At 34.5% G+C, this 18,192-nt stretch overlaps 1 protein-coding gene across 1 annotated transcript; it reads left to right on the plus strand.

The window, feature by feature from the left end:
- Nucleotides 1-775: 775 nt before the first annotated feature.
- Nucleotides 776-17,996, plus strand: TRIADDRAFT_23507 (uncharacterized protein; the record flags this gene model as incomplete). The annotated part of the gene is made up of 42 exons (XM_002111539.1): nucleotides 776-1,613; nucleotides 4,606-5,042; nucleotides 5,372-5,518; nucleotides 5,647-5,744; nucleotides 5,840-6,002; nucleotides 6,078-6,522; nucleotides 6,612-6,712; nucleotides 6,869-7,246; nucleotides 7,391-7,697; nucleotides 7,831-8,245; nucleotides 8,367-8,965; nucleotides 9,005-11,563; nucleotides 11,867-11,976; nucleotides 12,074-12,132; nucleotides 12,356-12,458; nucleotides 12,534-12,629; nucleotides 12,727-12,795; nucleotides 12,921-13,053; nucleotides 13,134-13,231; nucleotides 13,338-13,476; nucleotides 13,587-13,654; nucleotides 13,749-13,790; nucleotides 13,898-14,046; nucleotides 14,172-14,234; nucleotides 14,315-14,375; nucleotides 14,477-14,562; nucleotides 14,666-14,749; nucleotides 14,820-14,874; nucleotides 14,978-15,097; nucleotides 15,246-15,363; nucleotides 15,475-15,581; nucleotides 15,677-15,830; nucleotides 15,907-15,998; nucleotides 16,105-16,237; nucleotides 16,367-16,446; nucleotides 16,520-16,682; nucleotides 16,783-16,850; nucleotides 16,930-17,016; nucleotides 17,138-17,293; nucleotides 17,438-17,515; nucleotides 17,600-17,701; nucleotides 17,790-17,996. The coding sequence occupies 42 exons, from the start codon at nucleotides 776-778 to the stop codon at nucleotides 17,994-17,996; spliced, it is 9,567 nt and encodes a 3,188-aa protein (XP_002111575.1).
- Nucleotides 17,997-18,192: the final 196 nt, after the last annotated feature.

Below are 18,192 nucleotides of genomic sequence, written 5' to 3' on the forward strand. Positions count from 1 at the left end.
CGGTCCACCTTCGTGACATTATTTTTGCTCGCAATTTTGCATCAGAATTCCCAGGTCACCGTTAGCAAAACAGATGTCGTCAATATGGTTCTCCAGTTGACGAGCTACACTAAGCAATGAATCACCACAGGTGACATGGGTACAACGTCGATACAAGAACATGAGTTTGGCCTGACACTTGACAGAGATACATTGTACTGTACCAGTCTGGGCTGGATCGGACCGGACCGGACTGGACTGTATTAGACTAGCACAATCATCGATTCCGAGACATGAGTTTGGCCTGACGCTTGACAGAGATACGGTGTACTGTAGTAGTTGTGTACGGTACCAGTCTGGACCGGACTGGACCGGACTAGCACAATCATCGATTCCGACTTTCCGACAATACACTACAGTGTACAGTACTCTCTTCCACAGTACACTGCACTGTAGCGGAGACAATGTCCTGCACTGTACACTGTAAACAGTCCAGCTGGTAATCCGGTGGCACTTGTGCTTTGTTCAACACTTTGACCACCAGTCTATTTCAAATCGATATCAAGGCCTATCTCATTTCAGGCCTAACACAACAATGAATGCATCAAAATGGCGGTGTTAACCAACCATTTGATTATGCTGGGACAAAATCAATATGTTCGTTAACTGTTGTCCCTTATCCACTTTCAATCAGTCCATTTCTTGTTAGGTTAACTATTTGTTGTTCGATCGAAAACTTTATTTGATTTATCCAATTGGAGACAAGTCCAGTTTCTCCTGGCCAGCTTGTGGGAAAATGCATCTGGTACGTAAATTAGTTGGACGTGTTCGCTCCAATTCCGATCTAGAAAATCAACGTAGTCGTAGTGGAAGCGATCCTTCCACAGATGATAGCAATAGCTTAATGAATTTACGTAAACTTTATGTGGATTATTGCCAAGTACCGGATCCATCCGACTCTGGGCGTAGTCTACAAGAATTAAAGCTGTACAAAATGTTGCCCTTATTTTGTCAACTTTTTGGCAATGCACAACCGTCGGATATGTTTGAGCGATTTGGCGATATCTTACCTTTTACCAAACATGTCAGTCGATTATTTGTCAGTGAAATTCGTCGTCGAGTCTCCAATCATGCTAGTGAAGAAGCGAGCTCAGCAATTATTGAATACTTAGAGACTACTGATCAATCAGTTCGTTCTGGTTGGAATTTATTAAAAACTATCCAGTTGTTATCGGCCGGCAATTCGGCTATTGTTGCTAGCTTAGTTGCAACATCCTTACCTTCGACCATGGTCAAATGTATGTATTTATTTTATGATTTACCATCGCCTTGTAAAAGTGATGAGTTAACTTCCAATCGTCCAATCGAGACGACTCCATCAACAACCACTTTATCAACACAACAACAACAACGTCGCCAATTGCAGATCATGTATGGCAAAATATTATCACGTCTTTGTCAATTTATTGGACCTATTGAAGAATTAGTACGTAAAGACGATCTTGCATTATTGATGAGTGCAGTCACAACTTGGTGCCCCAATTATAATAAACCATGGCGTAATATCGCATCCTCTTGTATACGAACAATATCCTCATCGAAATTATCCACCATGGTTCTCGATTATATCCACAGTAAGTCCTTTCATCATTCTATAATATAGACAATATGCAGTTGTGCAAGGATGATGACGCTTTTTTAATTTTGCGGAGTACTGGGGGTTTTCTATGCTTGCAATTTCCATCATCATGACTACAGCTACCATTGCATGTGCAATTTCAACTTTGCAGTAAACATTGGTCATGATATTGCAATCGCAGACAATGATCTTTAATAGATCATATCTAAAATGGGGCTAAACGAGTCCAACCGACAATGAATATCAACTTGAAGTTAGATTAGGATAGACAATACTGCACACCAGCAGTCCGATGAAATAGTTTGCATTGCAATATCAAGGAGGAATTGCTTTCAGACGTACTGTCGCTTTCCTTTCATCGTTGATTTATTGACTATTATTGTTTCGATTTTACAAGTGAAAAAAAAACTTTGGAGTATATGAATTGTTTTCCGATCTTAATCAGCCTTGAATGACTGTAGCACAGTATACTTTAACTTGGAATCAATCCATTTCAATATTCAAGTACCTGCAAGCAGTAAGCTTTGCTTGACTTATTATTTTTTTTTGGGGGGGGGGGGAATTTTTAATTCTAAAAGATTTTCATTAAGGCGGAGGGGGGTGAGAGAAAAAATGCATTGAGACGGATTAGCTGCCATCGTCGAAACAGCAAGGATATTATTTTAGCCAGTTTGTACGACCATATACTCTGTATAGTATACAGTATCTCTCTATTTTTATGGTGTTAGCAGAAGAAAATCAATATGAAAGATTGTACAATCATTTTTTTAGGTCATTACTTTTCAAGACAGATTGAATGCTAGTTGTATTTTGCCCCCTAATCCAAGATACCCGCACATTGACAGCATGATATTGGTTCTACCCTATTTCCTATACACGTACAGCCCTTTCAATGTAGTAGGAATTGATGAAATATAAAATCATCAGAAGAGTATTTCTCACTCTCCTGTTGTAAAGGAAATTGGCTCTTGTAATTTCTTTTTTCCTCTTTCTATTTTTTCAATCTTCGTTAAAACTCCATGATTGGATGAATATTCAACGCTATAGGAAATAGCTTTTAGTATTGATCGATTTGAATATAAACTAGAAACAAGATTTAGACAGAAAGAGAATGACAACATTGCAATGGATTACTATCAACAATACCTTAAGAGCTGATACTGTAGTTAAAGATAATGGCCCAAAATATTACGTATTATTAATGACTAGCAGTCGGTTATTGACATGTGCAATGGGTTATCAATATAACTCTGCTATAGCATGTCTTTTCTATCATTAATTACTATTTTAATTAACCGATATTGGAATGGCAAAGTCCTAATTAATCAAGAAATCTTTTCAATAATGTTGAAGACAAGGCAACTTTCCCATCGTTACAGTAGATTATTACCGCATTCGTATTCAAACGATAGCAGCTATCGTTTGTTTCTCGAATCGAAACACATGCTGTGATCTCGAGTCTATTCTACCCATGAACAACACGATTATATAATAAATAAAATCTATTTCGACTAGCAATAGCATCAAAAGAATACTTTTCCTAAAATGAATGGGAAATACCCAAGGATTGACTCATTTATTTAGATGTAAAAGTGGGCAATTTCAATCACATTGGTAAAAGAATTTCAATAATATCATTGAATGTCAACACTTTGAAATACTACTGTACTGTAGTATGGACTAAATTTGGATATCTGATTATCCTAATCAATAACAACTAATTATAACATATAATATATAATCGACAATGACGGCAGGTAGCATTGTATGGTATACTACTAAAGCCAATTAACTTTAACTAACCGATCGTATCCTGTTACAACGAATCCAGAGTTGCTAATAAGACATTAGACATGACTGATAATTATCACAGCATATTATTATTTTTTCACTGGTAAGTGAAGAAGATCTCGATGCACTCTAATAGTGTAAGATTAACCACACGATATCAAGACTTAATGATCTGTAAATCTTCTAGTCGATATACTGTAAATGGTAGCATAGGCTAAAATTTTGAATCCATCCTACGATGATAGCTGGAAAACAGAAGGGTCTTAATGACATTCAATGACGGCAAATTTTTAGATGATCTGATCCTATTTCCTTGATTTCCAATCATCTCTGTGGCTTACGTCGCAGACTGTAGTACTCATTAAATAAATTGTAGAGTTGTCAGAAGAATCCTCTTGATTCGATACTACAGCACAGCAACCTATATTACAACAAAAATACACGTAATACCATGTAGAAATAAATAAATGATCAACAAATATCCAGATTGACGAAAGTACGCGTATGTCAATATTTAGCAAGAATTAAAATAATAGTATCATCATCGCTATTTTCAGTCCCCTAGAATAGTTTAAAAAAGCCAAGTCCTTATTTGTTGATTGAAATACAAGTGACCAATGGATCCCATTATCAACAAAAGACTACTCTTAAAAGAATCTTGATGCATTCCAGTCTCACACCAAGTTATAATTTATTAATAAATTAATGTCTCTGATTTCGGTAGCAGCTTTATCCGTCAGTTTCTCCCCCCCCCCCCCCCCCATATTCACAATATATTCCATCATGGTTTCATTTAAGTTGCTTGTCTGTAAAAATTGTAACGTATAGTCTGCGACGAAATACTTGCTTACCCATTGCAGTCAACAATAATCAGTTCTTTATTAAGACAAAACATTTGGCAAAGTTAATATTAATTTATCCAATTTTTTTTACTTATTAGACTAATACCGTCAGAATCCTATTGTCTGATATTTTGGAATTTTTTATACGTTTCTCGACGTCCTATTTTATTATTCCATTTACTTGATAAAATTTGCACTTAACGTATAGCAATGTGTGCCATTTCAACAAAGAAATAGTACATTAATAACTTCAGTAACAGACAAGTAGAGATACAACTTAATAATCAGTTTCTTATAGCTAGTTTAATACAAAGTTATTAATACATGACGTTGTTGATATGTTCGTTTATCCAGATAAAAACTGTATCAGCGTCTGTGTTAATAGCATGCGGAAATTGAAAGATGTTCCACCTCTGGAGATGGTTGAAATGTTTGTCACAATATTTTGCTGCTTAAAAGATACAAGCAATGCCACTCAGACTTTATTGGACGATTTTCGTACTTGTAACGGTTATCTGTTTGTAACAGAATTCTTATTAAAAGTTGAGAGTCAACTTAATTCGATTTCTGACCAAAGTGAAAAACAATTAACGGAAGAAGCATTACGTAATATGATTTTATTGATTGCCTCAATGGTACTATATGGTTACATGATCTTGAAAGCAAGTGGACCCTTAGATATTTCACCATATCAAGAAAAAGACTTTGTAATACCTCAGCCAACATCGAAAGGAAACGTATCCGTTAGAAATATCGCTGCTTTTCAAGTTTTACAGACAGTCTTTATCAGGGTAAAATTCTTGTAATGATATATATAGATGGTTCAGTCTAGTATATGGAAAACTACTTTTAGAGCCTACTTTTACTATTGATTAAAGTGATAAATTTTAATTGAATTGACTAAAAAATACGACAGTTTTAATTGTACATAAAATTTTAAATTTACCTAATCTACATATTGCTATGAAAGTTAACTTTTTTCTGTTTATCGAAAATTCTACATTATTTCATATTTGAATTCATTAGGTGAATTCAACATTTTATCTTAACACCGTAAAAGTTAGCTTTTTCTGTGTTATTAAGAATATCACATCATTTTAAATTTAAATTCATTATTTAGGCAAATTCAACATTTTTATCAAATACAATCTTGGATTCTATCATCAATATCTATAACTCTGAAGCCGCTAACTATTTTATATTGTCACCTCAAAAAACCATAGCTAATTTTATTGAAAAAATGTCTTCTAAATCTATAAGTGTCCAGGTAAACTACTAAAGGATTGGCTGAAAAACTGCATATTGTTTACTTTTATTATAATGATCTAAAAATTTATATAGGTTAATATCCTCTTTTCTGTCTAAATTTTTATATCCCACTTTTTTTGTATTTAGGAAAAAATTCTTCAGCTTTTAGAATACGTTGCTTGTAATTTAAATTTTGTTCCTCAGTACGAACTATGCGATCTTGCTATTGCTTTACAAGCCTACAGGTTAGGAAAAGTAGCAATTTATTTGATAGCCTCTAACAGTTTAACTTAAGATTTCTTTTATTACTTTTTTTCTTTACCTCATATCACTTGTCCAGTGAACCAAATGCATGTATATTTATCATGCGGTCAATGATTAAGTTAGTCAGCTATAATTCGAAATATCAGGATATTTATCGAGAAGTTAAGCTATTGGATGGCTTAATAGTCCTGCTAAAGAAATATGCCATGCTAATGAGGGAAAATGAATGCGAGGACAATGTAATCTTGGCTTCATCCTATGCGTACACAGCAGATAAAGCTAATCGATCAAAATCTGACATATCAAATAACGAGAATAATGATAATAATATTAATAATCTGTCTAACTTAGATAGTTTAGAAGATTATGCATTTATGCTCATGGAAACACTACGTGTAGTTTTAGAGGGAAATACAATCAACGTTAACCATTTTAGGCGCGATGGTGGTGCACGCTGTGTGCATAATTTAGTTCCTTATTCGAGGTCAAGAGCAAAATCTCTTAGATTAGTTCAGCAACTTATATTATCTGAAGGCGGTGAAGATGATTTAGGAACACTTTTGGGTATGATGAATTCAGCTCCTCAAACAGCTGTCGAACTAAAGATCGATATTATGAATACCTTAGCCAGAGTATTTTCGTTAGATCCCAGCATGCGCTCATCTTTCCGAGAGGTGGGTGGATTTATTTATATTGTATCAGTGCTTGTAAGTATGAATGGCAGCCTTTCTTCAAAGCCATTTCAAGCTTGGGAAACAGGTAACTATCAATCAATATTATGGACTACGGTTAATATAGTTATCAACTATAACATATTATATATACTGTATATATATATTTATTTATAGTGGATCAAAAGCAAATTTTAGGCTTATTGAAAATGTGCTTAAGGACTTTGACTTTAGCGATGAGAGATTCACCGGCAAACAAGAGATTTTTTACATCAGAGGTAATTTGTGCTGTTCATAGTTGTAGGCATATCTCTACATTGTGTAGCTATGAGATATTTACCCTCTATAGGTACTGACCTTTTTTTGGATAATTAGCATTCATAGTTGTTATCGAGCTTGAATTCATAACTTCTTTCAATTAAAATTTTCATTAGGTCTCATTTGATAGCTTGGCGGATACACTACAGCTATTGGGTTGCTTCAATAATAATACTTGCCTTGAATCCTACTGTAATCAGCCTACTGATTTATCTGCAGAAACTACAGATTCTTCCAATGAAATTTCACATGATAAACCAGCTGTTTCAGATTCCGACAAGGAAATTTCTTTTCCATCGCTAATTGCTGCGGAAAGAGTGATAACTTGTGTATTTTCTATGGCTTTAGACTTATTTGATTGGAATGAAAAGTTAATTATCTCACGAAGCTATAATGAAGTAACACAGCCGCCTTCAAATACGCCATTACTCGTTAATCCTGGTGCTTTATGTGTAATAATTAATCTTTTACCATGTGTTGGAAAAGAGGACGAAGTTGCTGGCGATCTTGATGAGTTGAAGTGTCAGGTATGTTAATATTAGCTGATAATTACAATAAAGTTATACAGGTTAAATTATATAATCAAGCATTAGCAAAGCAATTATCAAATCTTAAGTAAAAAACTTTTTCTCTTGTAGACGTTATTACTGCAAAAACGTATTACCAATAGAATTAATCGTATTATACAAGTGGAATATAATCAACAAACTGCTTGTGATGCCGGTCTCATAAATAAATTGCTAACAAAATGCCAAGAAGCTCTATCTGATGATTGCCATCCGTTGCATTTGTTATTGCAAACGTTTGAACATTTGGCAGCTCAGGCAATACAACCAAATGAACTAAGAGAATTTCTCAGACTTGGAGCACCTTTGCACTGCTACACTTGGCCTGTGCGTAATTATGAAGATATCGTTAATTTACAAAAATCGCCGAATGAGACAGGTAATGCTCAGTGTCTACACAACTAATTTTATGATTCACTTACCGATATCGAGGAAATGATCAAAGTTATCGGATAAACGACGTAATTATTGTAAATTGTCATGTTAATCAGGTGCGGATGTCAGTATAGTAGATGAAGACGATTTAAATAATACCGAAGTCATTACCACAACTGAGGCGGATAGTAGCGGTGCAATCTCGAATTTATCTGCAAATCATGGATCAGTCTCTATAAAAATTGTTAAATCTTTAGTTTCCATGACAACCCAAAGGGATATTAGATTTCAAGGAGCGTCTCTAATGCCTCAATTTATCGAATTTGATATGAATAGTGATGGATTCGGTTGTCTATGTTTATTATCAATTGCTCCTCAGACTATCGTAGCTGGCTTTGTAACAGATGAAAATGACAGCGCATTAGCTCAAGGATTAACCGGAGGCGTTGGTAATGGTGAACGTCTTTTTCCGCCCCAAAATGGTTTAACTTACGCCACTTGGCTTTGTGTTGATATATTTAGTTCGCCCACAATTGATGCACATCCTATTCGGTTAGTTATATTAATGCTAGGATAAAGTATTGCGTAATTTTTATGGATTATCTCGCCGTATAAGAAAGTGCTCTCCTAAATTTATGTTTTCCTTGTTCTTATATTTTTCATGAATACATAGGTTATTAACTGTTGGGCGATGTACGAACACGAACGGTAACTTATCAAATAGCTCTATACCTTTATCTATATCAATTTCTCCATTTGAGCGCACATTAATTGTTAGTACTGTTGAAAATTATGCTGGCAACTCGCAAGAAGCTGATAGCGGAAGCAGTTTTATTGGAAATCACGAAGCTTGCTTTAAATGCGATCATTTGCTAAAAGAGAATGTTTGGAGACACATTGTCGTTATCTTGAATAAAGGGGTTATCAAAAATAGTACAGTTTCTTTATTCATAGACGGTATGCTAATATCAACTCAGAAGCTACATTACGTCCAAATTGGGTCTGGGTCAAATACTACGAGCAGTAACAATGCCAATAATAGTGCTGTCAGTAATTACTACTTTGCACGAATCGGTACACCTCCTTCTCAGCGAAGATTATCAAAGTTAAAGTTCCGATTAGGGCCAACGCACTTGTTTGAAGAACCGTTATCTACATCGTCTGTGACAACCCTTTACCTCCTTGGTCCAAACTATATTGGAAATTTTCAAGCTCCTATGCTAGAACCAACGATGTGCGCAGTTGCAAAAGAACGTGGTTTAACACTACCAGGTTGGGGAGAGAGTGGCTTCTTATCGGGGCTAAATGAAGTTCTTCAACCGATAGTATCTGAAGAGAGGATAATGTTCAGCATTTATGGTCACGCTCTGACTACAATGACATTCACATCTATTGCTCATCAATTTGCTAAGAGTGACGCTAGAGCTATCGCGAAAGAATTGGGATTGCAACGTCAAGATAGTAGCTTGCCAATAAGTTTTATTGTTAATTCTGCTTGCCATCTCAGTGGGCCAGCACGATCTCCTGGGGCTGTTGTTGTAAGTTCAGCAGGCACACGAGTATTTTGTCCCATGCCTGTTGCCCAAGCCTTGCAATGTATCGGTGGCGTTAAAGCGATATTAGGCTTGGTCTCTATGGCTATGACAATGGAAGAACTCTATGCAGCTGTTAAAGTTCTGGTATCTGTTGTTAGCTGTAATGGGTTAGCAGCTAGAGAAATGGAAAGAATTAAAGGCTACCAAATATTAGCTATGCTTTTCAAGCATAAATCTCACCTTATCAATAGTCATATTTTACACTTGATTTACACGTTGGTTGGGACTGTCGATAGCTCTAGAGAGTCTAGTGCCTTACCATGCCTTCCAGCTTTTGTGGATTTATTATGCGATTTAGAGATATGGAATTTAGCACCTGGTGACCTACAGTTAATGCTATTTGAACATTTCTATGAGCTTTTAACTCAGAATAGTAACGCTAGTTTTAATATTACGCTGATGAGAAAACTTGGTATGGTCTCTAAATTAATCCAGGTCTTGCGTAATGAGAGTGTAAGGTACGAAATTGGTGAAAGTATTGTAAACATAATTACGCTATTATTAAGTGGAGCTCCTAGTAGTGCAGACCTATTGCGACTTGGACAGTATCTGATATCGACTCTACCACCGGTTAGTCCATCGTCTGAAAAGCTATTATCATTTAACGATAAAAGTTCCGATACAGATACTAACGATGTGGAGGAATACAAAGATAACCCTGTAATTAAGAAAATCAAGTTAAGAAATCTTCTGTTAGAAGCATTATATAGTCTATCAATTGGAAATAGTAAAGATGTTAATCATCAGATGACCGATGCGATTGTTAAAGTATTAGGATTTGATTGGCTTGCTACCTTTTTACATGGCGCTAATCATAAATCGACTGTAATATTGGCTTTACGAATGTTAATTATAATTCTTCAAAGTAGTAACACAACTTTAAGTAATAGTACTTACTTAACAGTTTATAAAGAAGGAACATTCAATGGCGGTTGGCTATCAAATACAGAGCATATCCTCAACAATACAATTAATACAGTTGCTTGTGGAGTCAGTGTTAATACTGCCAATCTAAAAGGATCGCGTCAGCTTGAAATTAACAAAGATTTTTTTAATTTACCTGGTTTTGTAATGTTTCAAAATATAGCCATGCATATGCACATTGATGAACCTGAAATTTATTACATGCTAATTGCATTGCTTTTGGGTAAACGCTTAATGCAGAGTAGTATGGAAAATATCAAAGAGTTTGATTTATCTACGCTATTCAACGTATTTGATTTAGCAAAAGTATCCTTAAACGAAAATCGCGTTTCTCAAAAATCAACAACTACTTATGTACAGTGTCCGAATGTTGCAGTTGTCTTACTTTCAATAACTAGAAGAATGGTCAATCAATTCCAGATGGAGGAAACTGCTACCTTAAGGCACTATCCTGTAACTATTATCCAATTTCTCTTCTTTTTATATTGTCATATACCAGAATTTGCTCAATATTGTTCAAGTCAAGAATTCCTGGAAGCGTTAGCTGCCACATTGTTCCCGCTTACTCCTCAATATAAGTCTCTATCAATCGATGAATGGCAAATTATTGCTAGCGATGGTGATAGTCATGATTTTCAACATGACACTCCACATAGCCCCACAACGGCATTTGATGGCTGGACGCGACTTTGTTCTCACCCTGCAAAGCGTTACGTATTAGAATTTATACGTGATATTATAGCTGATGGCATGATATCTGATAAACAGAACAAATTGCCAGTTGCAATCGAATTTGCTTTGGAAGCTGCTCCATCTCAATCACCAAATCGGTTACAAGCAGATTATCAAACTGAAGTGATATGTCTAATGATGAACTATCTAATTTCATCAGATGCCTTAGGTGATCGATCAAGCCTAGTAAAAGCAGCTGGAAATTATTCCAGAGTTTCAAATAATGTTTTACTTTATTGTGCTAAAGTTGTCGATAAGTTATGGCAGGGAATGTTTACGCAAAACAACACGAGAATATTTGATTTTTTAATCCGAATGATTGAACAAGCCAGACAATGTCCACATTCTGTGCAAATAGAACAATTATATCATTGTCTTAACCGATGTATCTTATATCAGCTTTCTCGGCTTCAACTAAAAAATGTTAATAAAGCACAAATTCTGGACACTTTAAAGTTGATTATGAGTTATAATAAGCTCATACTTAGTCCTAGCAATAACGACCACGAATTTCTGGCATGTTTATGCCATCACCTCCTCTCCCTCAGTGGTAATTCGGTACCTCATGCGATGACAGATTTCGATTCCAGCAATTCATCCGTTAGTAGTTCCTTACAGAGTATCCGAAGTAAGTTATCAAGAAAGTCAATAGAGAATGCAAGACGTAACGAAAAAGAAACTACTGAGGTATCAAGTACTTTAGAATCCACTTCATCTGTTCATTTATCAGAAAGCAAAGACTCCTTAGTATCTGGCCATACCGTCGATAGTTCCGATGAGGGGCATGAGGATGATGCTCCTGAGGGAAAGATATCTCACGATCATTGCTCCGAAGGAAATTTATCCGGAAATTTTGAGGTTATCACAAAATTGGAAGGTGCTCAAGATGATAAAGGTGTCTGGGATTTTTTTGCCGGCGAAGAGCTTGTTAGCGGTAAGGGCACCGAAAACAAGGATGATATGCTAAATAACGAAGCTATAATTTCCACTTCTAAACGCCTTTGGGATATTTTATTATCAAATAAATCGGAGGTAAAAGAATCAAACTCTGAAAAAATTAATTTTTAAGATTACTTTAGCATACCTTTTAGCTCTAATCTTTGATATAATTCTAATAAATCACGTTTAGATCCTCGAAGAAATTTTTAAAACTACTCTAGCTAAGAAGAAGCAAGCAAATAACGAAAAGTGAGTATGATTTAATCTTATTATACAGTACTTCGTAGTTGTCAAAGTTATTAATGCTCAAACTATGTGGAATCGTTTTCTTGTAATTGCAGAAGTTTAATATCCGCGACACAACTATCATTAGGGGATGTTGGATCTGTGGGGTTCGTGGAGTTTACATCTTGTGTATTCATGATATTTTCAATTACGTATGTTGTTTGCTTACATATAAATACTGCTTTAGACTATCAATTGCTGCTCAAGCTGCCAAGCACTGGAATGTTTATCATGCTAGTGAACAAAGAGGAGAAGCTTCTGTGATGATCACACAACAAGCCGTTAGTCTTGTCACTTAATAACAGCGGAAAAACGATATATTATTCTAATTGTTATTTATTGTCGTTATTACGCCTCCAACACAGAAATCCAAACGTGTTATTTCTCGGCTGTCAAATACAGTTCGTAGAATAAAGAAAGATCCTAAAATAATCTCTGCACATATACTTAACCAAGTAAGTGTGGCCTAAGCTTCTTTTCTTATCATTTTAGCAAATAAAAGGAAAGCAAGGCGGTAATTACAATAAAGCTTAAAATTTGTTATAATAGGATGCCGAGCAATGGATAATGAATCATAAAGCTGTCGTTAGCACCTTAATAGATGTTAATTATCGAGAATATAAGCAGGTAAATTGACTTAGGCTGATGCTACTATGCATAATACTTTTTACTCAGTCCAGTTAGCGTAAATATCTTGTCATTGGATGGGAAGTAATAAAGGTATTAATAAAATTTTGATTATATTTTTAAAGGAGTGTCAACATTTACTACAGTACGTTTCCGAAGAATGGAATCAACTATGTTACGAACTAATTCGTGAACGTGGCATTTGGGGTCCGTTATCTGGAACGTTTTTAGACAAATGGAAATTAGATGCAACTGAAGGTAATCTAAGCATAATTTGAGCTTATAGAGTTTATTTAGCCTTTAATCTCGTTGCTTTCGTATGTTATCTAAAATACTAGGCCCATGTCGTATGCGTAAACGAATGATTAGAAATGAAGATTTTTATAAACATTATCCGTATGTCATGGATGGCATATCAGATGATAAATACAATGAGGTACATTACACATATCTACATCAATATGTAGTATATATAGTATGTGTTGTAAATGTTGATCTGAAGCATTAGTACTTTAAGGTAACCGATTATTAATTGCCTACAGAAATTTCGAATAGCTAGAAGTTACGACAGTATGGAATTCTATCGACTATTTCCAGAAGAAAACATTTCACCAGAACTTTATGTTAATAGTACGCTAAATACAGTTACAATTAATAAAGATATGGAAGCAACTAAATCTGGTTAGTAAATCGTTTACGGTATTTCCAATATTTCATGATATTTTAGTTAGTATTTAATGCTGTCTCCGACTTTGATGTTAATATCTTGCCCTCTTTAAATTAAGGCGAAGAACCTTTGGAAAGAACTACAAGTTGTGGAGATGAGACGAATGAACAGGAGGATAATGACCAGGATCGGGTACAGTGCCGAATACTAAAAAATATCTATAATTTACATTTTCAGGCTTTAAATATATATTCGGCGGTTTTTATTATTCATATTCTTCATGAAGGATCATCAAAGTGTGTTACGTTTCCTTGAAGTTGGAGACAAGGTAAGTCCTGTATAGAGCAGTGGATATCTATTCAAGCTTGCAATCAATTTAAATATATAGCTAATAAATAGCAAAACAATCATTTATATACTTTTAAATAATACCAGATTACAGCGATGTTCAGATGTGCACGAATTGAAGGACTCGATAATTCTGAAGGTGTTCTTCTATTTGGCCGTGAACATTTCTATGTTGTTGACGGATTTACACTATTAGCATCGAAAGAGATTAAAGATATATCGTCTCTTACTCCCGGGTTGGTTAACCATGATTGATCGTTTTGTTCTTTATATGGCGTATATTATAATCTATATGCAAACTATCTGCAAATGCGTAAATACACAAGTGCTTAGGATTTCATTATTGTGTGAAATTTTTTAGGAGTTACGATCCTGTCGTACCGAGATCATCATCAAAGTCTACACAGCGACGACTTAAAAGATGGTATATGTAGTATACCTGTATTTCATTGATTATACAGTAATTGGGGTTTCGCTAATATTAATACCGTTTCTAATTTGTAGTTGCTTAAAATGGTTCTACGGTGATGTACATGAAGTCTACAAACGCCGGTATTTGTTACAGGTATGCAAGCAAAATGATGCAATTTACTTCAATATACTTGCACTTGGATTTATCTATACACATTTACTAGTAAGTTACAATGTTTACTTCGTATTTTAAAGCCTACTGGAATCGAGTTCTTCTGTAATGATGGCAGAAATTCGTTACTGGTGTTTCCAAAGAGTAGTAGAGATAAAGTATATTCAAAGTAAGCACAATACTAAATAATGTTTAACTGTTGCGAAATTATTTGTGGTATGCCTTTTTGCACTAGATTTAAAAGTAATTTAAAAAATCATTACCTGTAATAGGTTAATATCGATAATACCATCTAATGCCGGAAGTGCAACGGAGTCATTATCTGGAATGAAAAGAAACATTGATTTGGAATCGAGGTAACTACAATATTTGTAGCGAATATTTAAAGAATTACTAAATTTTTACTGATCACTTTAATTGTCTTAGTGTTGGATTATTAAACACTTTAATGGGTGAACGATCGGTCACACAGAGATGGGAGGTAACAACTTAGTTTTACATATATGCTACAGTATAAAGTCAGTACGTTATGGATCTATGATAAGATCACTTATGTTATATCTTAAATACTTTATTCCTTGTAGAGAGGAGAAATAAGTAACTTCCAATACCTTATGCATATTAACACATTGGCTGGTAGATCGTATAACGATCTAATGCAATATCCTGTTCTTCCTTGGATTATAGCCGATTACGTAAATGAGGTATGCCAAGAGATTGTATTCTAAAGTCAATAACATATATAGATAATTAACTAATTTAACGTAGGACTTGTATTTATTTATATGCGTCTACAAAATATATTATTTGAGTAATTAATCGTTATTTTTATTTCGATTTTATCATTCGCAGGAAATTGATTTAACAAATAGTAAATCATTTCGTGATTTATCAAAACCGATGGGAGCTCAAGGAGAAGAAAGAGTAAAAAAATTCATGAAGAGATATAATGAATGGGATGATCCAACCGGTAAATATACCAATACTTTCCACAACTCTGATTTATGTATTGCAATAATTATCAATCGTTGAAGTGCATTATAACTGAGATAATGAAACAAATTACTACTGTTTTATGTAGGAGAAACGCCACCATATCATTACGGAACACATTATTCCTCCGCTATGATTGTAGCCTCGTATCTTATTCGATTAGAACCCTTCACTCAGCACTTCCTGCGTTTACAAGTATAGTCGATAATTAATTTAGACTTACTGTATGGCGATGAATAGCTTTTGTGCTGTATCCTATTATTTATTCCATTCTTGTTCATCTCACTTAGGGTGGTCATTTTGATCTACCTGATAGAATGTTTCATAGTATTCAAGATTCTTGGAATTCGGCTTCGCAAACTAATATGGCAGACGTGAAGGAACTAATTCCTGAATTCTTCACTTTACCTACATTTTTAATGAACAATAACCACTTTGATTTAGGTACTGAACTTTCTAGCATGTTCATATGATCGAATAAAGCAATTAATAGATATTATTACGCGTGCCGTCTTTGAAGGTGAAAAGCAAAATGGAACAAAACTAGGAGAAGTTATCTTACCGCCTTGGGCAAAGAATAGTGCTTATCAGTTTATCAGGATAAATAGAGAGGTCATTTATTAAAATTCGCATCATTTGTTTGTTCTTGCATGTATTCTTTCTATTTTATAGTTAGTTTTGAAAATATTACTGATGTTTCTCATTATTACACCCACAGGCTTTAGAATCCGATTATGTTAGTGCCAATTTGCATAAATGGATTGATCTCATATTTGGTTACAAACAACAAGGCCAAATGGCTATCGATTCCATAAACGTGTACCATCATTTGTTTTATGAAGGAGCCGTTGGTATCTTTTTCAATAATGAATTATATTTATCAATTATTTAATAGACAACCAGAATACTTGTATTTCAATCAATCGGATTTGTAGCTGCTATGTAAAATTAAATTTCTCCTAGACCTTAACTCATGTTAGATATATCAACAATTCGTGATCCATTAAAACGAAATGCTATTATTGCATTTATCAATAATTTCGGTCAAATACCTCAACAAGTAAATTGATTTATTGTCTATTGAATTTTATGGTATCGATGATTAATTGCGGCTATGTTGCAAAATGTTTTAGATATTTAAGAAACCTCACCCAGCAAAAAGAATGCGGATACCGGACACCTTACCATCAATAACTACGCCTGGATCCTCTACTTATTCTCCGTTTTCTGCCAATAATGATAAACTTTTCTATCACGCTTTAGACAGCTTAGTTCCTTCTTCTCATCCTTTGAAAGGTTTATAAAACATTAAATTATTTTAATTTACCTGGCAATCAGATTTGAGATCTTTTCTGTTCTATTTTTGTTGTTACTTATTGAATTAATGTTCACGTAGAATTAAAAGGGGCAGTTGGACAAATTGTACAAACGGAAAGAAGTATTTACGCTGTGGAACGTAATAAGGTTACTTAAAATAATTACGAGACATTCCTCAAGTTTTATCGATCTTCCTTTATTTTAATTGATAATTATTTGTATTCAGGTACTGATACCATCAAACTACAATCGATGCATGGCTTGGGGCTTTTCCGATTTTAGCTTCCGAATATTAACCCTAGAAGGCGATAAAGTGAGCTATAAGAACTATTAGCTTATTGCCTTTACAATTTTTTTTTGTGAACAAAATATTAATTCTTATGACTATATTTACAAATTAAATTCAATTAATTCTCCATTATTTTGATTAATAGCTTCTTGCTGTTTACGAATGTGTTCATTACGGGCAAACTCTATGTATTTGTTGTCCTCATGATCGAATCTTCATTACTGGAGGTACTAGCACGGCAGTATGTGTTTGGAAACCGGAAGTAAATAAAGATAAATCCAAGCAATTGAAACTCAAAGAGGTCTCTATGAATTACCGTTGATACGATTAGGATCGATAACTATTTTACTGTCGTCAAACAGACTAGATTATGACAATAATTAGGGAGATTTTACTTTTTGGAATAAATATTTGACTAACATTGGAAATGATGTTGTTGTTGCAGATACTATACGGCCACACTAAAGCAGTAACTGATATAGTAGCATCGCTTGCATATAGCGTGATCGTCAGCGGATCAGAAGTAACTATTGACATAAATTGATAAAACATGCGTAACCAATGTTTAGTAGGAATTCGATTAATGACATAATATCTTAAACGTTAGGATCGTACTTGCATCATATGGGACTTAAATCGCTTGCAATATATAAAACAGTTACCCGTTCGTAAAGCTCCTGTAACTGCGATAGCCATAAACGATATGACAGTATGTATTGTTAGACTAGCAATGATGGAATTACTGTCTAAAGTAGATAATTTAGCGCTAATTGATATTTTAAATTGTAATATTTTAGGGTGATATTACAACCTGTGCTGGTAGTTGGATTCATGTCTGGACAATAAACGGGGAATTACTGACAGCATTTAATGCTTCTATAATCTCTAATAGTAATGTCTTGTGTTGTGCAGTATCTGATCTCCGCGATTGGGATAAAGATAACGTAATCGTGACTGGATCAGCGGATGGCAAGATTCGGGTAAGTTTCAGATGGCATATCTAAATAACTAACTGTGGATAACTTTATAACCATTGTACAGAAATAATTTACTTTATCATGTCAAGAACTAAATGATATTGTATTCTTTCGTTGATCAATAAGGTATGGGGTATCGATTTAGTAGATATAAGCAATGCAGCATTAACTGTTGATGTTCCAAAGCCTGGAAATCCGCCCCGCAATTCTATATCGTCTGTAT

The sequence above is a fragment of the Trichoplax adhaerens genome, genomic scaffold, assembly GCF_000150275.1.
Source record: "Trichoplax adhaerens TRIADscaffold_4 genomic scaffold, whole genome shotgun sequence".
Classification (NCBI taxonomy): domain Eukaryota; kingdom Metazoa; phylum Placozoa; class Uniplacotomia; order Trichoplacea; family Trichoplacidae; genus Trichoplax; species Trichoplax adhaerens.